This window comes from Capsicum annuum, chromosome 2 (assembly GCF_002878395.1).
Source record: "Capsicum annuum cultivar UCD-10X-F1 chromosome 2, UCD10Xv1.1, whole genome shotgun sequence".
Classification (NCBI taxonomy): domain Eukaryota; kingdom Viridiplantae; phylum Streptophyta; class Magnoliopsida; order Solanales; family Solanaceae; genus Capsicum; species Capsicum annuum.
The window spans coordinates 154,223,930-154,249,200 of NC_061112.1; the positions used below are offsets into that span (position 1 = coordinate 154,223,930).

The following is a 25,271-nucleotide window of genomic DNA, read 5'->3' on the forward strand; positions in this document are numbered from 1 at the left end:
ACACATCAGAGGGGAGAGAAGAGGGAACTGAATATTGGATACATTTCGTTCTCGCCTCTTTCGCTTTCTTCTCTGAATATCTTTCCCTCTCTTTTGTCTTCTCTTCGACCTCTCTCTAAATTCTCTCCTCATCTCATTCTACGGGTATCGTGACTAGGGGGAATTATTCAAATATTATCCATTAATTGTAGTTTCCAATACCTTATTTTAGAGTTCCATTTGTCTATTTTTCCATTTATCAGAAAATACCCAAAATAGTATTGTGTCGTTAATTTCTGCAATTCAGTTTTAGATGTCACTTAAGATCATAACATAACAGTGTCTGGTGTGAGTGGGTCGAGAAAAGCTGGAAACTGATGAGAAGGTCCACAATGAGCAGCAGTTAAGCGGCGCGGACTCTTCACTTTCGATGCCGCACCCGTGTCGGATTCTCCAAAAATACACTAGCTTTGGCAAATCCGACACGCACCCGTTGACATTTTTGAAGAGTCCAAGCAACATAGAGTAGCAGATGCTTAGAATGGATAAGTTTCAATCTCAATGAGGCCTCTAGAGACAAGGAACATAGTCCAGGGAGATGGAGATCCGCGGATCAGGATGTAGAGCACTCCCGCCAAAAAAACATAATCGATTTGGGAGATTCATGAGTGTAGTGTCCTTTAAGTAGGGGGGAAGATCTGCTTTAATGAGTTACCAATAAATGCAGGCTGGAAGGACACTGCATTAAAGATCGAGAGCTTCATTAAAAGCTCCAAGAATCTGATCGAGTCAGCTCCCCCCCAGGCTAACGGATACTAATTATCCCTAGAATCTGACCTTGACAGCTGGAGGGGACTCTAGAGCTAGAGCATGTGAGGTGCACATGCTTCATTTAAATGAAGAACAAATAGTAGGTCAGCAGATAAATCCCAATAAAGGGGAGTCAGTCATTAATTCTTTTGGGTCTGACTATGCAGCCCAAGTCATGTAAATGATTTTTAAGGAAGCAAAGCCACATCACATTTACTTGTATAGATATGGAAATGGAATGCCCAAGCATACAGCTGATTTGATGAGCTGTTGGATTAGAAGAGGGGAAGCAAGAGTCAAAAAAAATGGTGGAGGATAATACCCGCATGCATATGGTGGGCAGTGTGAAAGGAGAGAAATGAAAAGTGTTTTGAAGACAAGACCAGGTCTGTCCATGATGTGAAACGGAACTGTCTAGTGACATAGAGGAATTAGAAGAGTTGGTTGATTTCCTAGGTGCTTTGCAAAGTTAGAGTCTACTCCTACTTTTTTGTAACATTTTTTGATGGTGACCAGCATTCCTAATGCTGAAGAATACAACAGTACAGTTTCTCAAAAAAGATATGGAAATCAAAAAGTCGTAATTGGTAAGTTTGTCGATCTTGGGGAAAATTTCACCTTCATCAAATAAGCTGAATATTAGTTTAATTTAAAAAAAAACAAAAAAAAATAGAAAAGAAGTACCCGATGACTGAATTGCTTGGGAAAGAGCTCTGCATGCTGCCATAGATAGAATCGCATTTCCAATGTGCTCCGACTGAAAAAGTTTTTCTAACATTTGCCAGAATACTCCTAGTAGCGCTACAAGAGGATCATCCAAATCCGAACCAGCAGAAGACTCTGTTGACAGATGGCTAAATACAGTTCCCAACCTAACCAATCAGCCAAGACTTCAGTTAGGAAGGTGTACAAATGGAAATGACCAGCAAGTGATTCATAGAAGTCTCTTAAGGGGAAAATAAAAGTTTAGACTCTTCCCAACCTTCATAGAACTAGTGGTTTTACAGAATGTATATTCACTAATACCTTGTTTTAGACTCTTCGTGGTAGTTAAGACAGACTTAGAGAACAAAATGGTAAAAAGTATAGCAGCGAATAATACACGTGATCGTAATACACATACTGCAGATAAAATTCTAAGAAAAAAAATAGAAAACAATTGAAGGATTAGGTTGTTATCTTACAGAAGGGTTCTCAACAAAAACACCATTTCATAATATCACTTGTAATATCTTTCTTTTGAATCAGTCATGTGGAAGGGATTGATTCACTTTTCAAAGTAAATGCTCTATTATGACTCAATTTTGCATGAGACGTTTCATAACAGGTTTTGCGCTTTTGGGAGAAAAAGAAGGTAAAATTTTATCGCATTCCTTTCATAAATAGCATACTACCAGGAAATGCTTGATGGTGTATTGGTCGAAAGATGGCAGAACATTTGTGAATATTGTATTTCAACTGCTCTCGTCGGCAATGGCATGAAAACCTTAATAAGAGAAATATCTGAATTCTGAACTAATGCAGATGCAAAAAATATTAATGTAATAGGTTCAAACCTATGTAAACCTCTCCTTGCGGCATTAGCAAACTGAGAATAAGAAGCAGGATTATGCCTTAAAGAGTGGTCTTGTTTTTCATCAATCTGAAACAAAGAGATCCATTCTCAGTTAAGGTAAAAGCTTAAAGGACAGTTAATAAAATTTCGGTACTCTGCATCATGTGCTTTCAAAATAACCCTTTTTTTAAGTTAAGGTGAATAGTTTTGTAAAACTGGGAACAAACCCGTATACCAAAATATGGTTCTCTACCAAAGAAACTCAAATCATCTTTTCACATTGGGGTTCAGTGGGTGTTTCAACCAAAAAAACAAGAAACATAAGATATTTTGCAATTTCACTCTCAAACACTCTCATGCTTCTCTCCTTCCAACGAACCTACATGATGCTTATGGAGCAACATCTCGTGCCCTAGATCTCTTGCTTCTTCTCAGTGTCAACTGTGTAACGCCTGAAGCTGATTTTTAGAGAAAGTTGAAACTAACAGGTTAAGGAAAGAGGGAGCCAAACTCAAAAAATGGATGTAGATAGTAGAACTTTATGGTGTGTGAAGAAGGTCACATTGAACCTTGAACTCTAGCATGGACTACAAAACAAACAAAATAGTTGCAACAAGAATTTATTACATTCTGGAGGGGGGGCCGCAGAAAGTAACATAACACTGAATGATGAAGAGAAAAAAAAAATGGGTTAAGAGACTATTTTGATTTTTGGGACTTCAAATTAAAAAATTATATGCCAGTAGAAGAACCTCATAGCTTGCTTCAACTCCTCTCCAAGAAGAAGATTATAATCATAGGTTATGGAAATGGACACCTTAGAACCTCTTAATGTGAGTCTATAATGTGCAAAAGAGAAGTTTGTTTCCTCATTTAGCAGCGAGGGAAGTTATTTAAAACAGAGAGCTTGAGCGAACGTACATACATGCCATTTGTTTTTTCATGTATTTGGAAAACACCCAAAAACTTTGTTTTCACTTTCACTATATTTTTTTCCAAATTTTCTCTAAATTATTTATTTTTATAAAATGACCTATTTAAATTATATTTCATATTAAAATCAGAATCTCATGTTTTTTAGGTAAAGTAATTTGCAAAATTATAACCAAACACTACTCTAACTTCGAAAATTCCAAATACAGTAAAACAAATATTTGTAATTGTATGATGTAGCCGTATATTTGATCTAATCTATGACAATATGTGACTATCTATTTTGAGATATTACTCTTTTAGAACAGATTTAGTTGTACGTTTTAGGTAAATTAGTCAAGTTGGACGATTTTGTTAGTTTTATGAAATTGGGGATATAAGCCATATTCAGAAAGATTATTCAAATTCAATATTCTTTGCAAAAAGTACTGCCAAACGCAACTCCAACTTTAAGAATTCCAAATAAAGTGAAAAATATTTGGTTTTCATGGCCAAACGCCCACTAAAGTGTTCAGGTTGAGTACGACCAAGACAAATTACGTGGAATGAAAGTTCAGTGATGTAACTATGAGGTTGGCGTGGAAGTGAGGCTTGATACCCAGACCATCCGGAAGAAAGGAAGTTTTAAGTATCTTAGATCTATTATAGTAATGGGGAGATTAACGATGATGTCACACACCATATTGGTGCAGAGTGAATGAAATAGAGGCTCGCACCGGAGTCTCGTGTGACAAGAAGTTCCCACCAAAACTTGCAAGTTCTAGTGGTGGTTAGACCAACCTCTGTTGCTAGGACTCTCAAAAATGTCAATGGTCGCGTGTCAAATTCCCTAGAGTCTGTGCACCTTAGAGACTGACTATGTTGTATTAATCTGAGTGTTAGCTAATCAAGAACTCTCACGTTCAGAAGATAAAAGTTGAGGAAATAAGGATGCTTAGATGGATGTGTGAACATACTAGGAAACATAAGATTAGAAAGGAAGATATTCGAAACAAGGTGGAGTAGCCTCGATGGAGGACAAGATACAAAGGGCAGAGATGGTTCGGATATGTGAAGAGGAGATGCACGAATGCGCTAGTGCGGAGGCAGAGGTGTGAGAGGTTGGTGGCTATGGATGGTTTCAAGAGATGTAGAGGTGATTGCACAAGATATGGCGTAGCTTATGGCGTAGCTTCAACTAACTAAGGACATGACCTTAGATAGGAACTTATGGAGACATGGTTAATAGGTAGTTGAGTGTTATCTCACTTAACCTTCCATACTAGTAGTCATAGTATTGCTCTTGTAGTTTCTTTTTCCTTCAATTTTTGTTACTATTTATTGTTCCTTATACTTCAATTATCGCATTATTTCATTGTAGTTATTGTTTCTTTTTCTAATTGCTGTGTCTTGCCGTGCTTAGTATTTTTTTTTGGTTTCTTTACTCCTGTTATTTTCTTGAGCCAACGGTGTATCGGAAACAACATCTCTACCTCCCAAGGTAGGGGGAGATAGGGTACACACTACCCTCCCAGACCCTACTAGTGGAATTACAATGGGTATGTTGTTTTTATAGTACTTTATAAAAATATGAAATTTTTTTTGTAAGACTATGAAAGGTGATAATTGGTCCATAAATGGCACTCCCAGCAATAAGACATAACTTTAGGCAGTATTGCACCAAGGAGATCTATGTTGCTTGGACACTCAAATAATGTTGCCGCACCCGTGTTGGATTCTCAAAAAATACACTATTTGAAGTATCCGACACACACCCATTGATATTTTTGAAGACTCTACGCAAACATAGAAAGAGAGTACATGACACAACTCAAACAAGATTATTTAATACAAACTTTTGAAAGAACTTGAAAACACTACGGGGAAAAAGAGAGACACAACACTCTTTGTAGAACCACAATATTGTTATATACTATTACAAGTTCATAACATGACAAAGATACAAGAAAACAAAGAAGATGAACTTACTAGTTTGCCAATAGCTTCATAGCAAGGCGAGACCAACCTAGCTAACAAATTATTCTTCAGCTCCTTGTTAGGAAGGGAACCAAGTACCAAAGTAATCGCGCTGAATACTTTTTCTTCATCCTCAAGAGGCAAATGCCTTTCACCCAAACTCTAAAAAAATATGTCAAACACAAGGAACAAGAGAAACAACATCAATTACACGTTATCACTCCAATAAACGATAAACCAAACTTCCCGATCCAAGAAACAAGAGAAATATCTATATGAATTATGAAAAGGTAAACAAAATAGAGCAACTGAATTGTCGTGTTTATCAACTCCACTCACTCTCTAAATCAACTATCTTCCGCTTTTTTTCTTTCCAATTTTAGTTTTCATTACATTTCAATAAACTATGAACATATACAAGTGACGTCCAGTCAATAGTATTGGACCGTTATTTCAAACCATTGTCTTAATAACCAAAACTTGTTTCTTAAAACCTGAAATGATACTGCAATACAAAATTACTTGAACAAAGACCAAGGATCTTCAAGTAAAAAGATTTTGAAACACCATACAGTTTATAGGACAAACCTCTCCAATCCAAAGCAAGATCTCCAAACTTGAATGCTCATACATAGGGGTAGCAGCATCTTCACATAACTTGAGCAAAGCACTGGCACAAGCTGCTGAACAAAAAGGTTCTGAGATGCCCGTTGCAAGAAATAATCTGAAAATAACATAGAAAGATCATCAATACAACATCAACTGGAGATACTGATGGACAAGGTACAACAAGTCCGCCCAAAAACAAGGGAAAAGAAGAGGTATGTGTTAGATAATGGGAAAAAAACGAAGAAATGGGTCACGAGGACTGTCATAGGAAGAGTATGATGAGAAGGCAATTCATGGTATTATACATAAAACTGTAGAAAAAGTATTGTTGTGAAAAACAGGATGTAGGGAATCAATTATAACCAAATAGGAGCGCCATGGAATGAAGAAGTGAGGCGGGAGTTTTCAAAGAGGAAGTTTGCGAGAGGGCTAGACATATGCTGTGGGGACAAAGCCCCAGACCCATCTGGTGAAGCTTTCTAATTTCTCAAATACACTCATCCTACATGGCATTTCGCGTGAGTAACATGGTTTCACGCTTGTTTACGAGGCCAACTTAAACCAAGTTGAGGTGTCTAGATGTGCATTCTCATACTTGTGTCCATCTTTGCAATACGTCAATACAAAAAGGTTTGAAACCAATTCCTACTGCTTAAAAATACATCAAGAAACTAAAACAAAACCTACATTGATAAGACATGACCTGCTTCAGCACTGTATCTTCGGTTTCTATTTTATTTGAAAGAATATGGAAAGAGAATTCTTACAGCAAAGATCTGGCATTAGTTTTACAAGAAGATAGCCACTTCGAATAGGAAGCAACAACCTCTGCAGCTGATTTATATACCTGGAACAGCAAACAAAAGAAACTGAACATAATTAAAGAAAGGAGGAGGTCAATCAAAAAGTAATAAACATTGTCATAACTCAAACCTAATGAAACAAATAGTTAGTCCAGAATTACTGTCTAGAAAATTTACAGTATGTTTCTCTTTCTTCCTAACAACTTGATCTAATCTCGCATCCCCCTTTTGCGACAAGGATAAGCGTAACAAGAAAAATGAAGTAAGATAACACATACAAGTCTCATGAAGCCCTTAGCATCATCTTGTGGCCTACTAGATAAAATTGTGACCAAGTGAATAACAAAAGAGAAATCAATGTCTTGGGCCTCCGTGATAATAACTTCAGCTATCTGAAAAAGAAAAGAAATCACACAATGAACTTCCAAGCATAATCAAGTCTGTATCATTTACATAAATAAACAGTAGGCAAAAGCATAATCAGTGAAGTGATCATTAACAGAGAAACAACATGATTTGATCATGTAAATCACATGTGAAGCCGAAGGAGAGCATAGAAAGCATGACACACATGTCAAATTACCTGAACTTTTAATCAAATCATGCAGCACAGTTAAAGAGGATGAAAACAGGTCTCCACAGAAAATACAAGTACATGATCACAAACTATGGCTGAAAAATCATGTATGTACTCCAACAAAACAAAAGAATGTAAGAAGGGTTTACTTAGAGATATCTCGAGGAAGCAATGTGATCACAAAGGAGTGTACAAAGGAAGGAGTCACTTCAATCACTTACTATTACATCGCAAGATTGTTCAATGCCGGGGAATTTAATGGTTGACATCGTGGCACAGACAAAGATCTGATGCAGAGCAGGAGAGAAGAGAGCTGGCTAATTGTAATAACCCAATTTAATGAGGGGTAATTTAGAGGTAAAAGAGAACAATAACATACCCAATGTAGTCCAGAAAGTGGGGTCTAGGGAGGGTTGACTGTACGCAGACCAGGTAAAGAGATTGTTTCTGATAGACCAGAAACAAAAAGTTGGTCAAGCCCAAAAGAAAAGAAAATAAAGAATTAAAAGCCTGATGGCTTGCATCAGACGAGTGATGCAGCAAGAATCAGCAGAAGCAAGAAAGGAAACACTGGAAGAGAAAAGAAAAGAGAGGAAAGGAGAAGAGAAAAATAAGGATTTTCGTCTCAGATCATCAAGGTAATATTCCTAATCTTTTATTTAAGTTTATTGCGTGATTATGGATGACTTTTTATGGTGAAAATGAGGAATGGAGAAAGTTTAGACCTAGGTTTCTTCAACATAAATCATTTATTTGAAAGGGCAAACGTTATCAAAATTCAATTTTGAATAGTGTTCTAGAATCCTCTCCTTGAGGAGAAATTGACTGCAAGATTAACTTGTTCTAAAATTAAGAGAACATTGACCTAAGGGTTTCCATTGCTGTGTAGTTTGGGGTGATCCAGAGACTCACAACATAGTTTTGATTTATTGGAATGGATATTTGAGTTGTGAATTTGAGGTAATTGAGACTTTAAAGTTTGGTGCTTGCTTTTCAAACCTGTTTTTTTATCAGGTAAACGTATTTTCATTCATAAACATGGCCAAAAAGCTGGCCATATACAACGGGTATACCAAAAACTAAAGAATCTACAATAATAAATGATTCTCTACAAACTCCACCCAATCTCCTATACAACTTGGAATTCTAGCACCAAAAGAAAATAAGGGACTGAAGGCTACTCCTCAACTGCGAAAAGCTAGATTTTGCCTCCTCAAAAGCTCTCCTATTCCTCTCTCCCCACACCACCCACATCAACGCGAGTGGAACCACGTTCCAAGCCTTGCGTCTGCTCCTCCTTCTCCCGCACTTCCAACTAACCTTCAATTCTTTCGCAGTTCTTGGTATTGTCCATGAAATGTCGTCAATTCTTTCGCAGTTCTTGGTATTGTCCATGAAATGTCGAACCAACTAAACATATCCCACCATAACCTTATAGTAAAATCACAATGAAGAAGAAGATGATCCACATCCTCGCCCATTCTTTTGCACATATAACACCAACTGATACAACCAATCTGTCGCTTTCTAAGATTTTCCGCCATCGATATCACCCCTCGGGTAGCTAGCCAAATGAAAATCTCACCTTTCTCGGTACCTTTGGTATCCAAACAGTGTTACAACGGAAAGCATCTACCTCTCTAATCAAACGTTTCTCATAATAAGACTTGACGGAGAACATATCATTCTTCCCCACATCCCACCACAAAGCATCGAGGTTATCTACTGTTATGGCTTATTTATGGAGTATGTCCAACAATCTTTGAAACTTAGCCACTTCCCATTCGTGCTAGTCGTGGAAGTCCCTCCTAAATCTCAAATTCCCAAACCAAAAAAATCTCTCCACCTAGTGTCTCCCAAGTTTGTTTTATTGTCAAGTTTCTTTGGCAAGAAATTCTGTGTAGGCTTGAGAAGTCTTCTTTCAATAAATTGTCTCCACACCACCTATGTCCCCAAAATCTTACCCTCCTCCCATCTCCTACCTCGAATCCAAAATCTTACTCTCCTCCCATCTTATACCTTGAATGAGATGTTTACTTTGAAATCATCCCATCCCTTCATGATATTCCTCCACAAACCACACACAAAGGGCATATTCACGTCTCTAGCTCTCCATTCCCCATCCATAGCCCCATATTTATCAACTATTACCTCTCTCCCCATATTTCTCCTCCACCCCAAACCTCCAACGCCACTTACCCAACAAAGCTTTGTTAAATACCTGTAAGTCTTTAATGCCAAGCCCTTCCCATTTTTTAGGAGAGTGACAATTTCCTATTTCACCGATGAAACTTCCTTGCCCCATCTGCTGCATCCCAAAGAAAATCTCTTTGGATCCTTTCCAATTTTCCTGAGACCGAAGCTGAAGCTTCAAACAAAGACATGTAATAAGTAGGGATGCTCGATAGAGTACTCTTAATAAGCAACTCTTTCCACCTTTGGACAAATACCCCTCCCGCTACCCTGCTAATATTTTCTAAAACCTTTGAATAACCAAATTCCAAATTGTAAAATTCATTTACGAAGCACCTAGTAGTAATCCAAGGTACGTAGTAAGTAGGGCCCCAACCCTGCAATTCAAAACTTGAGTCAGAGAGTCAATGTCACCCACCTCTCCTACTTGAATGATTCCGCACTTACTCAAGGTTAATTTAAAGTCCTGAAACCAAGTGAGGACTTGGCCTAAATAATCCAGGTGGGTCCTGGTCCTATCTGCATCGCAAAAACCAAAGTATCATCTGCAAACAATAAGTGAGAAACTGAAATTGTTCCAACTTCCTCAAGGTTAATTTTAAGGCCAAAAACCAAGTGAGGACTTGGCATAAATAATCCAGTTGGGGCCTATCTGCATCGCAAAAGACCAAAGTATCATCTGCAAACAATAAGTGAGAAACTGAAATTGTTCCAACACCCCAACAGCAACATTAAAACCCTTTATGAAACCTCCCATGACCGTTTTATCCATTTCCTGCTCAATGCTTCCATTACTAGGATGAACAACATAGGAGTAAAGGGTAACCCCCTTGTCTCTAACCCCCCAAGCTCCCAAAAAAACCGCAAGGATTATCATTCACTAAAACAGAATTTCTCATTGAAGAGATGCAAAATAAATCCACTTTCTCCATTTCTCCCCAATTCCCATTTGTAGCATAATGGCATCTGGAAACTCTGATTATCATAATCATAGGCCTTTTCAAGATCTAGCTTGCAAAATATACCTGGTACACTTTGTTCTCTCCTTAAATCCACCGCTTCATTCGCCACCAAAGATGCATCCAAAATTTGTTTACCCTGCATAAAAGCATTTTGTGAAATGGATATAGTATTGTCAAGAACCTTCTTAAGTCTCATGGAAAGCACCTTAGAGATGATCTTATAGATGCTTCCCACTAGACTAATAGACCTATAGACTTTCATGCTCGAGGCTCGGATGATGTCAATGAACGAAGCATTCAAACTTTTTTCAAAATCACCTCTTTCCAACTCAATAATAGTATCCATCGCCTAATTTTTTACCGTGCTCCAGCAATGCTGGAAAAAAAGCCAAAGAGAAACCATAAGGCCTCGGAGCTTTGTCAATTGCGCAACACTCTACTGCCTTTTTCACTTCCTCCTTAATTTCTTTTTCTAACCACACCTCCCCACCTATGTGATTGATCTCTAAACCCCCCAGATTAGGCCTCCAAATCACTTCCTCTTTAAACAATCGTTTGTAAAACTCTACAATTGCTCCCTCTACTTCCTCCTCCCCCACATGCACCACCCCATTACCTCCATAGACTCAACGAAGTTTCTTCTCCTATTAGCAGTTGCTAACCTATAAAAAAACCTCCTCCAACCACAATACCCTTGTTTTTTGCCTCCACCTAACTTCTTGAGCCAAAGCTAACACAGCTAGTTCCCTTTTCAACCTCTTTTTCCTCTCCCTTTCCCTTTCCTCTAACTCAATCGGAACTTCTGCCCTCTCTATCTCTCCTAATTCACTTATTATCTCTGTCATTCTCACTTTTACCCTCCCAAACACCTCGTTATTCCACACCCTTATATCTTTTTTAAGCAGTTTCAACTTTCTTCAAAAGCCTATTAGAAGGCCTCCCCTCCATTATGTAACTCCTTTGCCAACCAGACACTCTATCTGCAAAGTCAGCACACTTAGCCATATGTTTTCAAATCTAAAAGGAGATCTCATCCATCTTCCTCTGCTTCCATCCAGCATGATAAGTGAATGGTCAAAATGCAATCGCAAGGGAGAAAATTAGATCACATTGGGAGTCAATTCCTCCCACGAAGTAGACACAAGAAAAGTCTAGTCTCGATCCGGAAGAAGAATCCTCCGCCCTGGATCATGTGAAAGAGGCACCTGATAAATCAATAAGAGAAAAATTGTCAATGAACTCTGAGAACTCCTCCAAGGCCCTAAACACCACAATACACTCAAACCTCTCCTCCGACTATCTAATGGCATTGAAATCCCCCTAGCACCCAAGGTATATATATCCTACCTCCTCATCCCAACTCCTAATTTCTCCCAAAACACCTCCTTAGATCCCTCCGTCACAGGTCCATATGCTCCCAAAACCTCACTCTATACCATTACTAGTGTTTCTAAACTGCACCCCTAGCTATGCTCCCCTTTGATAACCTTCACTCTCCAATTTCCTGTCATCCAAAAAACAAGGCAACCGATGCACTAAAGCTCCCACTATGCGCAGGATCCGGAAAAGGGACCCACCACAAGAATGTATAGTACGCAGTCTGACCTTGCATTTCTGCGTGACGTTGTTTTCAAGACTTGAACCTGTGACCTCCTGATCACATGAAAGCAACTTTACCAGTTAGTCCAAGGCTCCCCTTAAAAAAAGGGGCATTCCAAGAATCTAACTCGGGACCTCTCACACCCAACGCGAGAATCATACCACTAGACCAAATGCCCTGCTTTAAAGAATAAGAACTCCTTCCGCATTTTCCCGGATTGGAATATAATCATACTTCACCCCCACACACTTCTAATAATGCTATCTGGTAGGACTTCCATTTTTGTTTCTTGGATGCATATCACATCAGCCCCCCATTCCCTAAAACATACTTTGATGATAGCCCTTTTATTTGGGTCATGCATCCCCCTCATATTCCAGCTATTGATTTTACAATCCATCAAGAACTACTGCCCCCCCTTTCCTGGCTTCCTCCAGCCCCACCAACAACCCTCCTCACTTTATTTCTTCTACAATACACCACAATTTGTTGCTCCAATTTTTGAACCTCCACCATAGATTTCTTTTCCGGCAAGTACTTAGCCACCAACTTTGCATCCCCTCTGGCCTCTAGATCAATGTTATTCAAGAGCTCAATATCTTTCTCCCCCATTCTGACAAAGGACACCCCCAAAAATTTTCCAAAATTAAGAAACTTTTCTTCAACTCATTTGGACATACAAATTTCCCCCCCAAAAATTTCCCAAAATTAAGAAACATTTTTCTTCAACTCATTTGGACATACAAATTTCCCCTTCTGTTCCTTCCAAAACAATATTATGTTCCTCAATAAAGTTATTCTTGTGAGAAACCCCATTTCTAGAGCCAACAAGTGCATCAACCCTATCTGCACCAACCCCCAAGCTACTAGAATTTGTTAAGACCCCACTAGAAAGAAATTTGGAATTTTCTTATGTCGAAGAATACCCAAAAACTCCACCGCAGCACCACTGATGCCCTTACTCACTTCTCCCCCCCCCCCCCCCTCGAAACAATAGAAGAGTTGGGTTGAGATATCAAATTCGAACCACCAACAGTAGTTCTAGTCTTGAAAATGTGTATGCCTGGTCCATGTGTTGGGACAAGCGTGTGGTTGGCAGAATCGACGATCTTTGACAAGCTGCATATATGTTATTTTTGTGGAGAATATGACAATTATTTAATAAGTGATATGTGGTGTGGCATGGTCTCATACCATGGTGTTAGGGGCCTTATACATGCTGAAGTAGTATACTTTGGGGCATTATATACCGTGGACTTGTCAGGATTTTAGGCTAAGTTTCTTCATTGTCGTTTATGACAAGCCTTGAATGTGGATTGAGTTGATATATACTACATTATAAAAATATATTTTTTGTGCATATCATTTTTATGCTCGTTGCGTGGTTGCATTTTGCAACCCTTGTTCCAGAAGTATTCAAAGGAGCGGGTTGAGGATCTTACTGAGTTATATTTGCGTATAACTCACTCCTTACATGCATGTCTACAGATATTGTTGGTGACATTGAAACTAGTAATTGACGAGTGCGTTAGAGATGATCCAATTGTTAAGGTGAGCAACCACATTGCCCGTGGAGGCTTGTAAAAGAGTATTTATCATTTATTTAATGATTTTTCCTTATTGGATTTACAAACCAGAGGTTTTTGTAGTTCTCGTAGATGCTCAATGGTCTAGTATGAGATTTGGGCAAGAGAATTAAATTACTATTCTGAAATTCTAAATGTTCGTAATTAATTATCATATTATTTGAATATGCAATTTTTCTTGAAACTGTTATTTGAATATGTATTTAGTTTATTGAATATTATTAATTAATGGTTAAGGTATGGAAACTAGGTTCATCGGGTCGGTGGTATGTGCTGGGTGCCAATCACGTCTAGAAAACGTGACAAATTAAATGCTGGGTGGTTAGATATTGCTTTAAAGATAGGCAGGTTCATTAAATGCCGGAGGGAGAAGGTGCAATTACCTAGCACAAGGGCATCTACAGACTATTCAAGATAGCAAATGGCAATCGAGGAACCTGCGAGAGGCGGAGATCAAAAGTGAGAAAGGAATTGTTGAGGTTGGAGATAAAATGGATGCTCAGGAAGAAAGTCTACTAAGAAGATGCCTAGTTGGTTATTGCGAGAAGACCAAGGAAAGACCAACCTTAGCCGATATTAGAAGATGGACCTCAACAAACTTGAAGAAAACTTTTGGTATAAATATTGACGAGTTGAATGATGACATGTTTCTATTTGAGTTCCCAAATAGAATCATGGCAGAACAAACTATTCGAGGCCAGTGGAAATGGAAGAGTAGCAATTTTCTCCTTGAATGGTGGAAGCCAACAGCAGGGTGTGCCCCTATATCTGCAAATACCAAGGAGACCTGGATTAAAGTAGTGGGAATTCCTTTTCATCTTTGGTCAAACAAGATTTTCCAAGAGATAGGAGGAATCTGTGGGGATTAGGTGGCGACAAAGGAAGAAACAGAACTTAAGAATCATATGAAATGAGCCAGGATTCTGGTTGCAAATAGTGGTAGTGGTATCCCAAGAGAAGTGGCTATATCGCGAAATAGAATCTTATTTCATCTTCAAATATGGCCGAAATGCTTGCCTAGATTTGAATTCTTGTCAGAAAGTGATGTCGGAAAAGTAGAGGAAAATTACCCGATCTATAGTATTACCCAGACGTTCCTCGAGGTGCCTATCTGTGATGATGCAAAAGAATCCCATGAATCGAAGGATTTTCCTAGTCTCCAGCACGTGGTCTCAACTGGGAAAAACGTGTCTTTAACATGTGTAGGGCACGTGAATCACTTAAGTGAGAATGTTAGAATGGACCTGGACATTGGGTCTAACATAAAAACCCAAGGCCCAGATCTGGCAGGTCAAGTGATAGAAAATAATTTTCAAGGTGAAATAAGAAGTTTCTCAGCAGACCAGAGCACGTTTAATTCTGTTCAAGACATAGAAGAGCAGACTATGCATGGTGAAGCTCCGGTTGCTGAAATAGTGGGGAAGACAACACAATTAAGGGAAGAGATGGGGTTGCTGGGGTTGCTAATAACAAGTGAAGAGGAAGATCAACTACTGGAAATAAATTATGACATCAGTGGTGCTGAGCAGGTTAATAATGAGACAACAGAGCAATCTGCTGACACAGAGGTAGTTAATTGGGAGGTGGACGAAGCAGTGCCATTAATAGCACAACAATTGATCACAAAAGGGAAAGAAAAAGAAAGTTCCAATTGGGTGCAGCAAAATTTAATCAAATTGGGAAAAATGTCCGAGGTCGATTTTCAAAGACATGAAGAGGAAGCTACAGAACTACTCATACAGATAGACAATTGCAGACATGCAAGAAGACGGGAACAGGGTAGTGAGATCAAAAAGGCTAAGACAAAGGGAGTGCAAGAATTAAGAAGTCTGATGTGCTTTGATGTTAAATTTTAAAATAATGGGAATAGATGTAAGGGGAGAAACATAGGCACCAGTTCTTGACGAAGTTCAAGTTAGTGTCTTGGAATGTTAGGGGATTAAATGACAGAGTTAAGAGGAGATTGGTGAATAGCATGATATGGGGATGAAAAGCAGGCATCATATGCCTTCAAGAAACAAAATTGGAGGGTAATGACACAGAACTGGCCAAACACGTGTAGCAAGCATATGTGGAATCTAGTGGGACAAGAGGGGGGATTTTATTAAGGTGGGATGAGAGGACATGGAAAGGGGAAATTTTGGAAGTAGGAACTTACTCCCTCACATGTAAATTTGAATCTCAACTTCAAGATTACATGTGTCATATCACTGGAGTTTATGCTCCTCATTGTTACAAAGAAAGAAAATGGTGGGCAGAATTGGGATCCGTAAGGGGGCTGATAGAAGGGCCATGGGCTATTTGTGGGAATTTCAATGTATGAAGGTACATGACTGAGAAGAAGAACTGCAATAGTAGAACCAGAGGTATGAAGGAATTCTCAAACTTTATTGAAGATATGAAGTTAGTTGATCTGCAACTAGAGGATGCAACGTATACTTGGTTCTAAGGAGAATCATCAGGAAGTAGTATCAAGGATTGACAGGATCCTAATTTCAGAGAACGGGATGGTAGTTTCCAAAACCTAAAGCAGATTCCACTGCAAAGAATGAGTTCTGATCATATTCCCATAGCTTTAGTTGGTGGATCCTGGGAGAGGAACAAGAGTTATTTCAAACTTGAAAATTGGTGGCTGGAATCAAAGGGCTTCATTGATAGAGTTAGAGGTTGGTGGTCTTCTTTCAACTTCGCAGGCAAACCTGATTACATACTGGCTTGCAAGCTAAAAGCACTAAAAGTCAAGCTAAAAAAATGGAGGACTGAGGAAGAGGGGAATCTGGGTATTCAGAGAAAAAAATTGCTTGAACAACTGGCAGTCTTAGATGTTGGGAGGGAAGATAAGATACTCACTGGTGAGAAGATTGCTAGAAAAGCCGAACTGATGTTGAAATATGAAGAGATGATCAAAAGGGAGGAAATCTCATGGAGACAAAAATCAAGAACACTTTGGTTGAAAGAGGGTGATAAGAATACAAAAAATTTTCACAAAATGGCGAATTCCTAATTCTTATCTCACATTATGAGATAAGTATGCAGTTATTATTGTATCGGCCCAAAACTTTCCCCCGCTTACTTGAATTCCTTCTAATTCAAGGGTTATAGGTCCATCGCTATGTCTCTTTTCCCTCTTGTGGCAAGGTAGTAAAGACAGAAAAGGTTTTCATTTTGCAAAGTGGAGATTAGTGACAATTGACAAGAAGAATGGAGGGTTGGGGATATAGAACCTGAAAATTCAAAGTAAGGCTCTCATGATGAAATGGTTGTGGAAATATGCAAACAATAACCAGCTGCTATGGAGGAAAGTGATTGGGGCTAAATATACTGAAGAAGATAGACGGATGACTAAAGAAGTAACCACGCCATATGGGGTTAGCCTCTGGAGATCTATTAGACACTAGTGGAATGAAGTTAAAAGCAACTCAAAGATTAAAGTAATGGATGGAAACAAGGCTAGGTTCTGGAAGGATAATTGGCATGAGGAAGGAAGGATCTCTTTCCAGATATCTACAACTTGGAATTGTTTCAGCAAAGGACTATAGCAGAATTATGGACACCACATGGGTGGAACTTCAATTTCAGAATGCAACCAAATGACTGGGAGGTAATAAGAGTAGCTGATTTCTTAAGGAACTTGGAAGAGTTTAAAGGAACAAGGAATGAGCATGACAGATTGTGGTGGAGCAGTGATAGCAAAGCCACATTTAAGGTAAACTCTACATATAAGTTGTTGAATCAAGGTGGACATCAACCTCCTTGGCCTTGGAAGCAGGTTTGGAAACCTAAAACCCCTTTCAAGGTGGCCTATTTCACCTTAGCTTCTATCAAGAGAAGCATTATTGATACAAGAAAATCTCAAGAAGAAGAAGTTCTTCATGTATTCCATATGCTATCTATGTGGGGAAGAGATTGAGACAGTCAACCATCTGTTTTTACACTGCAAGATTAGTAGCCAACTCTGGAGGATTTTCATTCGTCTTCGGGGTTTTGCTTGGGCTATGCCTAACAAAATTACAAATTTTCTTTACAGTTAGGAAGAAGCAGGAGCGGGAGCTGCAGACAAAGATGGATGGAGGATTGTCCCAGCATGTATTTGGTGAACTGTTTGGAAAGAAAGAAATGCTAGATGTTTTGAGAGCAAGAGCAGTGATCTTCAAATGATCAAACTAAACTGCATCAGACTTTTTTGTTTTTGGTGCAAACAAATGTATTTAGAGGACACTGGATCCATTATAGACATCCTAGGTTCTGTTTAGGATTTAGATTCAGTTTCCAATATTTTTGATAAGCTGTAAATATGGTTTACAGTGCATGGGATGCACTGGATCAGTTAATATATACAAATGTTATCTTCACAAAAGAAAATGATTCGAATTAATTAAAAGTACACCTGGACACTTACTTGAGGGTTTATTAAGGAAAGATGTGAACACCTAACCTAAGATAAAATAGATTTGACATAGATTTTACTGTCAAAAAAATGTCATAAGAATAGACCACATGACCTTAAATCTATCAAACAATTTATGAGGATACCTTATATAAAAATGCTAAATGTTAGCAGGTAAAATTCAACTTCTAGGGTGTGTTTGGTATGAAGGAAAATGTTTTCCATGGAAAATGTTTTCCAGAAAATGTTTTCCTTCATACCAAACACACCCCTAATTATTACGTAGTTCAGCTTTGGACTATAAGAATTTGGATTTTAAGAACATTATTTTAGCACTTCCAAACATCTAAAATAAGCAATTCAAAACTTTGATTAATGACAGTTTAAGTATACGAGCTCTATAACCAGACATAAGTGGGATCTTCTTCACCTAGTGCATGGATGCAATTAAAAGTAGGTATTAGCTACAAACTATTGACCCTTTGCCTGTCACAAAGCTGCATGAGTTATCAATGTAAAATGTGCTGTAGTTCCTGCGATTTCGAGAAAAGAATCCATGGCTTGTTTTCTCTACTGGCTCTCCTTTATGTTTGTTCCTTATATTCTGCTTTAGACTATAACCTTATCCTAACGCTAATTAGCAAAATCGACAAAGAGTTGAGTAAAATAAAGCATTAAGCAGGAGATGAGAGCAGAACAATGCATATGTTACGGCCATGGTTTTGGTTCACAGTACTAACCGCATTAAGCGCAAACATTTTAGCTTCCACCTCCTTCCAAGGAATATGTACATTGTTACTGGTCCAACCTCCAAGGATGATCTGGTATTGAATACAAAAGCAAAAGTCATTTGATTAATAGAAGAAAGATAACAAAGTTGCTAAGTTGAAAACAAATATTTGAAAGCTTGTCAAAAGGTGAAAAAAAAAACTTTAAAAAGGGAAATAACCAAATAAGATCATTATTTAGCAGTAAATGAAAACTATGATGAGGAAATACTGGGTAGAAAACTAGATATGGATAGTTCTTGCATATTTCTGTTGAAGTTTAAGATTTGAGGGTAAAAGGATGGTGCAAGCGTTGATAGGACAAGAAGGAGGAGAGGTGACAGACCTAAGCAACAAAGAAAATACAAGTGTGAAGCAAAAAAACATACGTCCAATCATTGAAAGATGAACGACTTAAAAAGAAATCGTTGTTTCTCTGGTTAGGTTCAAATTACAGTCAGCTTACATATTTCTGGAATCATCTATTCTAGTTTTTTGAGTCAAGAATGGAAACCAAGGAAAAACCTATGAAGGAATTTCCAGGATTATACTATGGTTGCTACTCAAAAGAATTGTAGAAATCAGAAACAACTATTTACTAAACTTGAACAAAGATAAATAGTCGATAAAACAGTAGTTCAATACCACAGGCAACACATGTTTCTAAATTTAAAACGATCCCAGAGCATCATTACACCGTGAGCTACTATGATTTTTGCTACATCCCCGTTTATTTCAGATCCTTGATTCCCACAATGACGTCACAAGTGTATCTTCCAATCATATAACATTGGAAGTCTACCAAACCCTCTACCTTTATAGACGGACATGCCCAAATCTGCAGCATCACACCCACAACATTACGTATCATCCCTTCTCAACTGGGTGAAACCAGCCTTGAAAGGTCAAAATCAACTGGTAAATATACATCAGACTCTATACTTTTTAGTGAAAGGAAGACACTAGATACAGAGAGAAGCCCATGATAATGCAGCCTTCTTTAGCTTACACCTCGGGTTTCACTAGAACTGCCCAGTGTTCAATGAAATATCCCAACCAAGAAAACTAAAAATGTTGTTTTCAAGAACCACACCTGTTTTCCAAAAGAAGATAAGAAGGCTACTTTAGTAATAACAATTTAAAAACCCAGTGGGGTATAGGGAGGATTGGGTACACGCAGACCTCTGTTTCTAATAGACCCTTGGCTCAAGAAAATCACTTTTCAGAAAAATTTGAAAGAAACGGAAGAGTAAAACGCTGTGATGACAATATTGAAGAAAGAGAAGTACTGTCAGTATAATAGTCTAATGAACCTGTCTCTATTATTGATGTGTTAGATTCATTATAGAGATAGGATTGTAGGATTCCATAATTATGGTTGTTGCTTCAACCAATGTACTGATCTGTTACATATATATATATACAAAGTTACCAGTTCCAGAAAAAAAAAAAGTACAGATAACTAAAGTAGAAGAAAAAAAAGTAACAATAGAATCAAGAATAAGATAATGCTTGCACAATAATGATAAAGTTGATAAAGAAACAAATAGGTGCCCCAGAATAGGACACTGCTCTACCACTGGAAATAAAGAAATGCTTGACCACCTACTAATTGTCTACCCTAATCCTCGATCTGCATGCTCTCCTATCTAGGGTCATGTCCTCGGTGAACCGAAGATGAGTCATGTTTTGTCTAACCACCTTGATTCTAGACGAAAGCAAGGAGTACCGAGTATTACCATATAAATTGGGAGTTCCTGGAGCTTCATTATGTTGAGGATGGGCTTGGAGTTAGATGAAGAAGATGAATCAAACAGCAAATCTTTACCGTTAAATTCTCAGTTATAGTGTATGGCAACTCGTGCGACTTTTTTGGCAATTTAAGGGGGCTAAAGCAAGGAGATCCCTTATCTTCCGCGTTGTTCATTCTAGTTATGTAGACGATAAGTAGGATGATGGATAAAGCTCTAAAATGCAGTTACTTGAGGGGATTCACTAGTTCACTCGGAGGAAATAGTAATGTTGAGGTCTCATTGTTAGGCACCAGCTTGCATCACAAAAAAGTTGGGAAGACATCAAAGAAAATTTTATGGAATTCGTCAGACGAGGTGAAGAAGTTTCATTTGGTAAGGTGGGAGACCATCACGACTTTTAAGTGTTGCAGTGTCCCTAGGATCTAAAGATCTAAAAGTGTTCAATAAAGCCTTTTAGGAAAAATGGTTATGGAGATATGGGACAAAGGAACATGCTCTTTGGAAAAAGATGGTAGTGGATAAATACAGATCTTTGAAGGAGTATTGAGGACAAAAATATCACTTCGCCTTTTGATGTGGTTTCTGGAGATATATCATGAAGGGATAGGAAGAGTGTAGCAGCAGACCTCCAAAGTTTAATCGATTTACTTCATAAACAATATATACGACAATATAGCCACGATGTACGGAGGTGGGGAATGGGGCAATAATGGAGTATTCTAGGTCAAATCCAATTATGAAAAGGTTTTGAACAAGGAGGAGGTGGACTTCCCATATAGGGTGATTTGGATCCCCAAGGTACAGAGAAAGCTTCTTCTCAAAGAAGTACCAAGAAAGTTGTTTTATACTTTTTTTTCCTTTTTGAAATTGGTAATTGTTTCTATTTATGTAAGACAGTACATGGGTTGTACTGAAACCATCTTTACAAAAGTTCTAAATCTACTGTCTTATCCCTATAATGAGTCTAAGACATCAATGATAGAGACAGTATCATTAGAGTATATATATTAGACTATATTTGATTACACCAAAAATATAAAGTCAAAATGCAGTTCAGCTTTACTTGCTGCATACTATTCTCTACATTCTTAAAAACTCTAAGGTTCTTCTCCTTTTAGATTGTCAACCAGATAGAGCGGGAAGTATTCTCCAATAGTTCCTGTTCTTGGCATGTACTCCTGCTTCTTCCTAGCTTTTTTAGAGTCTCCGTAATTTTCCCAGGCATAGTTCATGCTATATTTTTTAGATTGAGAAATATTCTCCACAGTTGACTAGTGACCCTACAGTGTATAAAAAGATAGACCCCTATTTCTCCAGTTTTCCACTGAAAAAACACCTAGAGCACAATGGGATTCCCTTCTTCATCAGGTTATCTTGAGTCAACACAGATTCTTTTGCCAATAACCAAACAACACAGGCTACTTTGTGTGGGATTTTAGCTTTCCAAATATGTTTCCAAGGCCATCTAAGTAATAGCTGGTTTGTCTGGTTAAGTTTCCTATAAGTTGTATTTACTCTAAAAGTTCCTTTGTTATTTCCTTGCCATTTTAGAATGTTTTGTCCCATCTCCAAGCCATTAAACTGGTCAATAGTGTTGAAAAATTCTATAACTCTAGGAATTTCTCAATCATTGAGATTTCTCCTTAACTCAAAATTCCACCCTTGAGGTGTCCACAATACAGCTATTGTGCTTTGCTACTGTAGAACTAGACTGTATATATCTGGAATAAGATTTCCATCTTGCCTGCTTCATACCAATCATTTTTCCAAAAAATAGTTTTAGCTCCATCTACCACTTCAATCTTGGTGTTGACTTCGAATTCATCCCATAACATTCTGATCGACTTCCATAAGCTGACACCATAAGGAGTAATGACTTCCTTTGTCATCCGGTTATCAGCTTCCTCATATTTGTTCTTGATGACATTGCTCCATAGATTCTGATTTTCAGTAGCATACTTTCAGAGTCATCTCATTCTGAGAACTTTACTCTGGTTCTACAAGTTCTTGATCCCCAAACACCCAGTTCTCTTCTCAATGGTCACTGCCTGCCATTTGAGTAAATGGTAGCCATTCTTTTCTTTGTTCCCTTGCCATAGAAATTTCCTACTGATGATATCCAACCTATTGATAACTTCTCCCATTTCTCAATTACCCCATTCCAAATTTTCATAGACTTGGACTTTGCATCCAGAGGCAAACCAAAGTAAATGGTAGGCAGGGTACCCACTTCACCCCCTAAAACCATCTTCAACATTTCCATGTTTGGCACAACATTGACTAGATAGAGGAAGCTTTTCCTCCAATTCACATGTAGACGAGACATTCCTTCAAAATGACCAATATCAACCTTAATTCTAAGTTGTTCCTCTTCAACCTCACAGAAAATAAGTGTGATTTGCATAATGCAGATGAGTAATCCCCAGACTTTCCTTTCAAGTTCTAGAAACTTCAAAACCCCTTAACCAACCTTCTTTGTTTGCAATCGTAATCTCGTTGTTGAGTCCCTCCATTACAAGTATGAACAAGAAAGGTGATAGGGGTAACCACCTCTGTGAGCTAAAGAAACCTGTTGGAGAGCCACTTATAAGGACTGAGAAGTTTACTGTTGAGATACAGTAGTAGGATTTGAGGAAGAGTAAGATCACTTATCTCAGTTGATGCTTAATATAAGGTTGCCAGTGAAGAAATCGACCACCTCCTCGTTCATTGTCCATTGGCATTGAGATTATGGTGGGAGAGTTTTATATGGTTAACGAGTTGGAATTTTTTGGTTGATGCCAGGCACAGTAAAAAAGGTTATGGCCTGTTGGAGTTATGAAAGTAGGAGAAGACGTAGCGCATGGAATTTTGTGGTGTTATCTCTTATGCGGGTAGTTTAAAGGGAACAAATAGAAGAGATTTTGAGAGACTAGAGATGAACTTTGTCCAGATAAGCAGTAGTATTTTATCACTTATTTCCTATCTATGAGAAGAGTAAGAGCTGAAACAAATTCAGTTAAACGATTAACCAACAAAAATATAGAGCATCTTGTAATTTTAAATATGCAAATTCTTCTAGCCACTTCTTCAATGTTAGGGGAGATTGGAAAACAACGAAACTTGTTGATAGAGTCTAAAATCATGGAATCCATGTTACTTGCTTGTTTATCCATTTTTTATAAATTATACATTTTTATAATGAGTTAAATTGATACGATCCTTATTTAATCCCCTTTAAATAAATCAATTATTCAACACATTTTTAGTTGGGGTGGTTGGACAAATATATGGAATCTTATCCGTTTTGCCAGCAATTCTTTTTCCCATCAAGTAATAAAATTTTAATTAACAACAGGCACAAAGTTTACCTTATATACAAGGGGCATAATAACTTTAGTTATTTCAGATGAGAAACATGCTTAGAGATTCGAAGTGCAACTAATATGAAATCAACTTCATTGTTATTTAAAACAGCACAAAGTAATAAGCCAACCCAATGACACCTTCTGGATAAATGCTGCAGAACCTAAAAGCTGACAAATATCCACCAAAAGCTCCGTCAGGTTCATCCTGAATTGTTCAAGGGTGTCAGGGAGGTCAACCATTACACCCTCGCCATAAAAGGTAGAATTGTCCACCTGTTTAAGTCGAGCCCCATAATATAAAATAAATAAATAAATAAATAAGAAAATAAAAGAGTAAGGAAAAGATGGCATTAGTTTGAGATTACTTTTATGCACTAGAGCAATTAACAGCAAGTACATGGAAGTTCACTGAAAGCTAGCCAAGGAAATCATTTTGAAACTAGTTCATCAAAATGATTTATAGCTTATTTTAAAGAGGTTAGTCTACAACTATAGTACAATATGTTTATATTGATGGCATCAAAGCATGAGCAAAAATTTTACCTGTCCACTAATCAAATTTTAGAGGCAACCTCTAACAACCAAATTATATAGACCACCAAACATACTCGAGAAAAAGGGCGATAAAAAATTAAGAAAAAAATAACTTAGAATCCCTTAGTGTAGGACAAAATAAGCTACGAGTCTTCAAAATTAAATGGTAAATTCTGCCAGCTAACCGATGACATTATTGCTGGTAAATTCCTTCAGTGAAGCATGCTGAGTTGAGGTTATTATTGAAAGTCAGGAATATTATGGAATATTGTTTATTTTTCTATCATAATGGATAGAAATCCTACAAATTAGGAAATTCTTCTTAGTACATGTAGCCAAATAAATTCCTATCAGCAACTCTCCTGTGAGTTATAAAGAATCAAGTCCAAGCAAGTTAAGAGTTTTCCTCTCTTCTTTTCTCTTCAAAAATGGTATCAAAGCCTCACTGTTTATTTACCAACTGGCTAGAAAATTTAGTCCTCATTTGTTTGCACTTAATGGGGTCTGAACCTAAATGGTTAAGATTTCTGCCCATTAAGTGCATTTGTTTTTAAAAAAAAAAATCTCTTAATAGGTCTGGACATATCTGACCAAATCAGATCTTTGAAAGAGTCTTAAAACCATTCAAACTCTTCTAAAAATATTAATTTATTTGCTGAAAAAGCCCGCGCGTTGTTTTGTTACTCTTCAACATAAAATCTGCACCTGCTCTCTCTCTTTCTCCAGCATCTGCGCCTGCACTTGCTCTCTTTCTTCAAGTATCAGTAGGCTGCTTAAGTTTTTTCTCTTGAACTGTAAGATTTCAAAACTTTTTACGAGTGTGTTATCCATTAATTTGTCATATTCACAATATTCAGAGAGAAAATACATAAGTTTCCCCTAAAAGTGTGTTGTACATTAATTTATCATTCACGATATT

At 37.8% G+C, this 25,271-nt stretch overlaps 1 protein-coding gene across 6 annotated transcripts in view; it reads right to left on the bottom strand.

Moving 5' to 3' along the window:
• The window catches only part of LOC107860796 (transportin MOS14), a 76,270-nt gene that overhangs the window by 27,000 nt on the left and 23,999 nt on the right, over positions 1-25,271 (bottom strand). For 5 of the 6 annotated variants that reach the window (XM_016706274.2, XM_016706276.2, XM_016706275.2 and 2 more), the window contains 8 exons: positions 23,957-24,091; positions 18,691-18,771; positions 6,924-7,037; positions 6,610-6,689; positions 5,822-5,957; positions 5,246-5,395; positions 2,346-2,431; positions 1,474-1,661 (listed from right to left, as the gene is read on the bottom strand). In XM_016706274.2, coding sequence (XP_016561760.2) covers positions 1,474-1,661; positions 2,346-2,431; positions 5,246-5,395; positions 5,822-5,957; positions 6,610-6,689; positions 6,924-7,037; positions 18,691-18,771; positions 23,957-24,091 — 970 coding nt within the window. The remainder of the gene's footprint in view (positions 1-1,473; positions 1,662-2,345; positions 2,432-5,245; positions 5,396-5,821; positions 5,958-6,609; positions 6,690-6,923; positions 7,038-18,690; positions 18,772-23,956; positions 24,092-25,271) is intronic. The other variant, XM_016706277.2, reaches the window with a different exon arrangement.